Source organism: Chiloscyllium plagiosum, chromosome 4, assembly GCF_004010195.1.
Source record: "Chiloscyllium plagiosum isolate BGI_BamShark_2017 chromosome 4, ASM401019v2, whole genome shotgun sequence".
Taxonomy (NCBI): Eukaryota; Metazoa; Chordata; class Chondrichthyes; order Orectolobiformes; family Hemiscylliidae; genus Chiloscyllium; species Chiloscyllium plagiosum.
In genome coordinates, this window is record NC_057713.1 from 68359272 (window position 1) to 68367544 (window position 8273).

The following is an 8273-nucleotide window of genomic DNA, read 5'->3' on the forward strand; positions in this document are numbered from 1 at the left end:
ACCTGCAACAGCCAGTCCTGTCCCTGTTCTAGCCATGTCTCCGTAATAGCCACAACATCGAAGTCCCAGGTACCAACCCACGCTGCAAGTTCACCTACCTTATTTCGTATACTTCTTGCATTGAAGTATACACACTTCAAGCCACTTTCCTGTTTACAGGCACCCTCCTTGGAAATTGATGCCATGTTCCTAACCTCCCTACACTCCAGGCCCTGCACCCTGAAGCTACAATCTGGGTTCCCATGCCCCTGCAGAATGAATGCTTACTTCACCCAAATCATGCTTATCAGAAGTAGTTGTCAATTAAGTCCTGTCTGGCTTATTCTATCCAATGTTTCAGCACTTTGTCATGTTGAAGGTGATGTTCTGATCTTTCTCTTTGAAAGATTACTGCTGCTCTCTCAGCTCTTCAGGGTCCATCGCATCTCCTCTTTGCCAGCTCCTGTTGTGTAGAACACAGCATGCTAGGATTATGCAGTACACTTTCTGGACTGGACTGCAAGAATCTTCCCCAGCACTGACCCAAGCATGACAAACTCATTTTCAGGAGGCCTATTGTCTTCTCCACAATGGCCCTGGTGGAACAACAGACAGCAACGTATCTATGCTCAGTAGTGATCTGTCTAACACCATATTGGTAGTAGCCTTGATAAATTTGTCGTCAAGAGATTCCATGCATGCAGATTAGTTTGATTTTAGAGTAGGATAAAAGGTCGGCACAACACCAAGGGCCGAAGGACTTGTATTGTGCTGTACCGTTCAATGTTCTATGTCTTCAGTGGATCCTTGAAAGCAACAAGTTGCCATAAGAAATTGGAGGATCACTAAAACCCTGCCCTCCACCCCTTCCAAGAAAGGCAATATTTTAAGAGCAAAGTGGTGAATACTTAGTTTAAATGAAAGGAAATCAGCTCCATGCTCTTAAGCAGTCTGAGACCCACAAGTGAGTAGGTTACTTTTTTTTGTATGGTTTCACAAAGTTGAGGACAGTGCAGACATGTCAGTCAAGGACTGTGAAATCTTGGAACCAGAATAGCATAAAATTTTATGACATTTAGAATCCTTGAAATCAATAAATTGACAGAGCTGCATAGAATGTGGGGGTTCTATGCTTGTGGAGTTAATGGCATAACTGTAATGTTACTAGCTAATGAGCTAGGAGCAGAGGTTCAAATCTTGCCAGGGCAGCTTGTGAAGTTTGATTTCATTTATTTATTATCACATGTATTTTTTACAAAAATACAAGAAAAGTTTTGTATATTGTCATCACTCTCTAGCGCCATCTTAAAACCCAGAAAAATAAACTAAAATATAGAATATAAAGGCAGAAGATTGAAGAAATAAAGATAAAGAGGTCAACTTCAGAGTCCTTCTTGTTAATTCCTCCTCCATCAGCCTAGTGGCCAGGCAAGCATCACTTTGCTGCCCCACAGCCACTGGAACAAAATTCGCCACTCTTCAGTGCTGTCTGACCTTCACCGATACCCTCGCCACTAAATCCTCACTGGGCCTAACTAATGCAGATACCATCAATGCTGTTGAGTACTACACCAGCCCAAATTCGACTCTGCCACCTCCATGATTCTATGCTGGATGCAGATACCATTGGGAACCCAAAGTAGCCTCCAACCCAACAGCGATGAGTCAGCACTGGGCACATTTTAGTCCGAGTTGGACCCATTTGCCCACCGCCATGAGTCTGTACTGGGCACACCAGTTCGAAATGGGCCCATTCACCGACTGCTAATGCCGTCGTCATGACCAAGCTCTTCAACAAGCGATAACTAAAATAAAAGAGAGAAAAGAAAAGAAAAAGTAAAAGGAAACAAAAAAAAGTAGATAAACCCTGGGCTCAGAAGCCCTACCTACTGCCATATTACCTGAATTTAAATTCAAATTTATTAATTGAAATATAATTGAACTATTTGAAATATAAAGGTAGCCCCTGTAATGATGAACAAGACAGCTATCAATGTTGTAAAACTAAGTCACCAATATCCTTGATAGAAGGAAATCTGCCATCCTTAAACTGAATTACCTGTGATTACTCTCAACTGCCCTCAATTTTACAAGCCCCTTAGTTCAAGGAAATTAGGGATGGGTAACATATAGACTTGTTGGTGAAGCAACGTCCCATGGAACCATATTAAAATTTCTATAGAGATTGCAGGATTGCTATTTTAGAATTTTAGAGCATTTCTGTTTTAGTTAGCTTGCTTGTTTGTCCATAACTTAGGATGATTCTGATCTCTCAAAATGCCATGTAGAAGAACAGGGATGAAGGTGCATGAATTGAAGCACCTCCAAGTCCTCCTCCAGCTTGAATGGGACATATGTCGCTGTTTTATTATTGTTTTGGGGTAAAAGATCAAACCATATTATTGGAGTGCTTTCACTACATGAATTACATTATGTGGAACTACCTTCTCAAGTAAAAGAAAAGGGCAACAAATGCAGATCTTACAATGAGGCAGAAAAAAATTTAAAAAGTAGTTTCTGGAATTCTTTAATATTTTTAGAAAGATTTGTGGCCATTTCAGTACTAAGATTTTAAAGTTTCATTTGTTCAAACACACCCACTTTAAAGACAAAAGTAACAATGTGGTCTAACTTCCCGCTACCATAACATGAAAAGGGAACTGAGAAAATGAACATTTGCTGATCTAAATATCACTGGAGCATAATGTGCATGCTTTGCAAACAGATGTGCTGCTCTCCTTTGCAGCAGAACCAACCATAGTGCCACAAATTTGGCTGTTGCTGCTTTTCCCTGAAAGGCAATCTTTCTCCCCCCAAAAAAGCAGCTTCCAAACAGTATACCTTTTGACAGGGGAATGGCCACAGGGGACTCCTGCACTACCTGCCCACACTTGTCTTCCTGATGGACACACAACACTTTTCTGTCTGCGTAGCCCTTACTTGTGGTGTGACCAGCTCACTAAATGTGCTATCCACGATGTTCCCAGCAAGTGGATGCTCTCATAATGAGTCCATCGGGAGTTCCAGCTACTTCATGTAACTAATCAGGAGCTGCAGTTGAAAACTTCCTGCACATGTGGTCACCTTGGATACAGAAGGAGTATTAAAATGGGTCAAGTTCTCCTGTCAGTGATATTATCAGCTGCATGTGAACCAACAATACACCCATATCGGCAGGGACAATTAGTGATGCCCTAAACTTTGGTACCTTTTTTTCTATTGTGCCACAAACATTATTATGGTCAGCTTTGGAGGAGACTGGGCAGACATGATTCCACTATAACTCCCTGGAATGAAACAAGGAATTCTCACATTCATATTTTTCATTTATTAATATTATTGAACACAAGTTCTTCCTCTGAGATTTGCAATGGGGTTACATTTTATTCAATTTCCAGAAACTGCAGATTATGCAAATTACCTTTATTAGATGTAGAATGTAGAACATAGAACAGGACAGCACAATACAGGCCATTCAGCCCATGATGTTGTGCAGAGCATTTATCTTAATCTAAGATCAGTCTAACCTACACACCCCTCAATTTACTGCCATCTATGTGCTTGTCCAGCAGTCGCTTAAATGTCCCTAATGTCTCTGACTCTACTACCACCGCTGGCAATGCATTTCATGCACCCACCATTCCGTGTAAAGAACCTACATCTGACATCTCCCCTATACCTTCTTCCAATCACCTTAAAATTATGACCCCTCGTGACAGCCATTTTTGCCCTTGGGAAAAGTCTCTGGCTGTCTACTCTATCTATGCCTCTCATTACCTTGTACACCTCTATCAAGTCATCTCTCTTCCTCCTTCTCTGCAGTGTGAAAAGTCCCAGCTCACTCAACCTCTGTTCATAACACAAGCCCTTCAATCCAGGCAGCATCCTGGTAAATCTCCTCTGCACTCTGTCTGAAGCTTACATCCTTTTTATAATGAGGTGACCAGAACTAGACACAATATTCCAAGTGTGGTCTAAGCAGGGTTTTATAGAGCTGCAGCAAAACCTCAGAGCTCTTAAACTCAATCCCCGTTAATGAAAGCCAAAACACCACACACCTTCATAACAACCCTATCTACTTGGATGGCAACTTTGAAGGATCTATATACGTAGACCCCAAGATCCTGCTGTTCCTTCACACTGCCAAGAATTCTGTCTTTAACCCTGCATTCAGCATTCAAATTCAACATTCCAAAATGAATCACTTCACAGTTATCCAGGTTGAACTCCATCAGCCACTTCTCAGCCCAACTCTGCATCCTGCCTGTTGTAGCCTGCAACAGCCCTTGACATTATCTACAACACCACTGACCTGTGTGTCATTGGCAAATCTACTAACTCACCCTTCCACTTCTTCATCCAAGCCATTTATAAAATCTACAAAGAGCAGAGGCCCAAGAACAGATCCCTGCGGGACACCACTGGTCACTGACCTCCAGGCGGAATACTTTCCATCCGCTATCTTCTTTCGGCCAGCAAATTCTGTAGCTAGATAGCCAAATTTTCCTGTATCCCAAACATCCTAATTTCCTGAATGAGCCTACCATGGGGAGCCTTATCAAATGCCTTACTAAAATCCATATACATCACATCCACTGTTTGACCTTCATCAACTTGTCTCATCACATCCTCAAAAAACTCAATAATGCTTGTAAGGCAAGACCTGCCCTTCAAAGCTATGCTGACTATCTTTAGTTAAACTATATTTTTCCAAATAGCCATAAATCCTATCTCTCAGATTCCTTTCCAGTAACTTTCTTACCACAGATGTAAGACTGACTGGTCTGTAATTCCCAAGGATTTCCCTATTCTCTTTCTTGAATAGCGAAATAACATTCGCCTATCTCCAATCATCCAGTGCTGCTCCCGTGGAGACTGAGGATGCAAAGATCATTGCCAGAGGCGCAGCAATCTCATTCCTCGCTTCCTGTAATAACCTTGGATATATCTGCTACAGCCCTGGGGACTTATCTATCTTGATGCTTCCAGCACATCTACTTTCTTAATATCAATCTGTTCAAGCTTATTAACCTGGTCCACTGTGTTCTCACTATCAACGGGTCTGTATTATCTGTAATATTTGTATCATTTGTTGCTGCAACATACAAGAGAAAACCTTTCTAAAATAATCTATTATATTCTATTATAGATTGCAGAGGGAATGGCATTTATTGAAAGAAAAAATTACATCCATCGAGACCTTAGAGCAGCCAATGTTTTGGTATCTGAAAACCTGATGTGTAAAATTGCTGATTTTGGCCTTGCTCGAATAATCGAAGATAATGAGTACACAGCCAAAGAAGGTACATTTCATAACTCTGCTTGAAACTGGATGGGGATTTCATAAATGCTTAATTACATAAACAGCTACAAACATAAAAATAAAGATGTTTAAGAATAAATGAGGTGTAATTAAAATGTTCAATTATAAAATGAAACTGAAAGATGACTGACATCTTACTTGTGATTTGGAGGGGGCGGTATTGGATTGGGGTGCAAAAGGTAAAAATCTCACAACACCAGGTTATAGTCCAAAAGGTTTAGCTTTCAGAGCACTGCTCCTTCATCAGGTGACATTTTATTTGTCCTTCAGGAATTTGAAGCAGAATTTCCTTAATGTCCCCTTCTCTTCATTTGTACTTTTGGCATGTTTGTTATTTTCCCAGGGCTTAGTGCTTCCCTTACATGTTTCCCACTCAGTGGATTCTATATGCAATCTAGGGGCTTATTTTCAGTTTATATGCAGTCTCCAAGCTGCATTAATGTCCTGGAATCATCATTTCCAGGCTCTCTTGAACTGATTACTTTAAAATGACAAATTCATTAATTCTGTGCATTGTTTGTCACAAAATCAAGAAACTAAGTGATAGGATTTGTTATATTTTAGTATTTGATGTCAGGATAAAAACAGTCACCAATTCAACCAATAATTTGTGGTGATTTGTTATGTAGGAAAATTGGTTACGAATTGAGTTTTAGACATTATATGAGAAGAATATCTGAGTTTTCAAGCATTCCCATATGTTTCAGTCACTTTAAGGTGATTAAATATTTAGTGACGTACTGGTAGAGGTCTGTATCAGCACACTCTGATGCATGAGGATCATGGCATGCTTCATTAGAGAAAGGATGTCGAGCTTTTGCAGATGCCAATGGATTAAAAGTCAGTTAATTTACAAAACTTTGTTTCAAGTCTCTTAAATCAGAATTCTCACTTGCACTTTGAAAATGTAGCGCAATAGTTAAGAACTTTTGCTAGTTAAACATTGACTAACATTTGCTAACAAATTTTTAACAAAATCTCTGAATTTCAATGGGTATCATGATGGCATGAGCATATAACTATCATAAGTGATCTTCTGGTGCAGTGGTAGTGTCCCTGCAAGTCCCACCTGCCATGGAGGTATGTCATCACATGCCGGGACAAGTTGATTCAAAATAATTAGAATTGTTTGTAGCACCTTAAATAGGAGGTCAGACTGTAAGATTGCAAATGCAGTTTAATACACTTCACTCGAACTCCTTGTTTATGATCACATCATGATCATGGGGATTTTCATTCATGAGCTTTTATTTTGTTTTTTAACTAGTATTGAGCCGAGATAATGTTGCTTGAATGCATAATTAAAGCTACCCAGTCACTGAAGTTGATTCATGTGTGGGTCAATTTGAATATATTTTATTGAAAAAAATGACATCAATATCTTCTATAAATTATCACTGTTTGAAACATTTAATTGAAACATTTATTCTATAGGCAGCAGTTAATAAATAATTACTTTCACTTAAATGGAATACCACATAACAAAGAAAGAATAAATCAATGATGGGTAAAATTGTCCCCTCAAGAGGTTGTCTGTAGTATTAATAATGACCATGCCCCTTGTCATAAAGAATGACTGTGGTATACAGAAATTAGCGATGAAAATGTGTTGCTGGAAAAGCACTAAGGTCAGGCAGCATCCAAGGAGCAGGAGAATCGACGTTTCCGGCATGAGCCCTTCTTCAGGAACCCTTCATGAACATTGTGACAACAAATCAGTTGAAAAGTTTAATTACTATTTAGTTTTCATATAACCTGTCTGATTCTAACAACTTCTTTTGACTCGTGTACAGGTTTTTAAACTTTTATTTTGTCAATCTCTCTTCCTTGGTTTCTTTTCTAAGTTATAAAAAGGGTGTGGTGGAAGAGAAGATATGTACTAAGTTATCATATTTATACATAGATCAGTATTTATATATTATCTTTATACTCTGACATTCTTCAGTGTTCTAACTTTGCAGGAAGTTGAGTCTCAAAATATAATTGAAGTTTTTTTTGTTTCAGGGGCAAAATTTCCAATAAAATGGACAGCACCTGAAGCTATAAGCTACGGGTCTTTCACAATTAAGTCAGATGTTTGGTCCTTTGGAGTTCTCCTCTATGAAATAGTCACATATGGAAAGATACCATATCCAGGTAAGTATGATTTGGAGATACCAGTGTTGGACTGGGGTGTACAAAGTTAAAAATTACACAACACCAGGTTATAGTCCAACAGGTTTAATTGGAAGCACACTAGCTTTCGGAGTGTCGCTCCTCTCACCTGATGAAGGAACGACGCTCCGAAAACTAGTGTGCTTCCAATTAAACTTGTTGGACTATAACTTGGTGTTGTGTCATTTTTAACTACATCCAGGTAAGAGCACCCACACTAGGCAGTTTCTGATCACTGGGATAATGTGATAGAAGGCATAATTTGACTTCCAAAGGATATCATTCATTATAACACAGCTACTGAAGTTGTAAGAAATACAAGATAAAGGAGGATTATACACATACCAATGTTAGTTACAAAAGAACAGCTTAAGATTTATTTAGCAATCTTCATCTTTCTGTTAAGGAACTAAATAGAAGAATTTCTACGGTGATTCGAAATGTTTATTTTTTTACAGTTACTTAAGTCAAAAAACAGAAAAGGCATTTTTTGGTTCATCTTTTCTTTCAAACGTTTACTTAGTATTTTAATGATCCAATGGTGTAATTAAAGGGTAGAACATAGAACATAGAACATAGAACAATACAGCACAGAACAGGCCCTTCGGCCCACGATGTTGTGCCGAACTTCTAACCTAGATTAAGTACCCATCCATGTACCTATCCAAATGCCGCTTAAAGGTCGCCAATGATTCCGACTCTACCACTCCCACGGGCAGCGCATTCCATGCCCCCACCACCCTCTGTGTGAAAACGTTGCCCCTTAGATCTTTTTTATATCTTTCCCCTCTCACCCTAAACCTATGCTCTCTAGTTC

General features: G+C 39.3%; 1 protein-coding gene across 2 annotated transcripts in view; it reads left to right on the forward strand.

The window, feature by feature from the left end:
- Nucleotides 1-8273, forward strand: part of lyn (LYN proto-oncogene, Src family tyrosine kinase) — a 125617-nt gene that overhangs the window by 94153 nt on the left and 23191 nt on the right. For both annotated transcript variants that reach the window (XM_043688377.1, XM_043688378.1), the window contains exons 12-13: nucleotides 5129-5282; nucleotides 7307-7438. In XM_043688377.1, the coding sequence (XP_043544312.1) occupies nucleotides 5129-5282; nucleotides 7307-7438 (286 nt within the window). The remainder of the gene's footprint in view (nucleotides 1-5128; nucleotides 5283-7306; nucleotides 7439-8273) is intronic.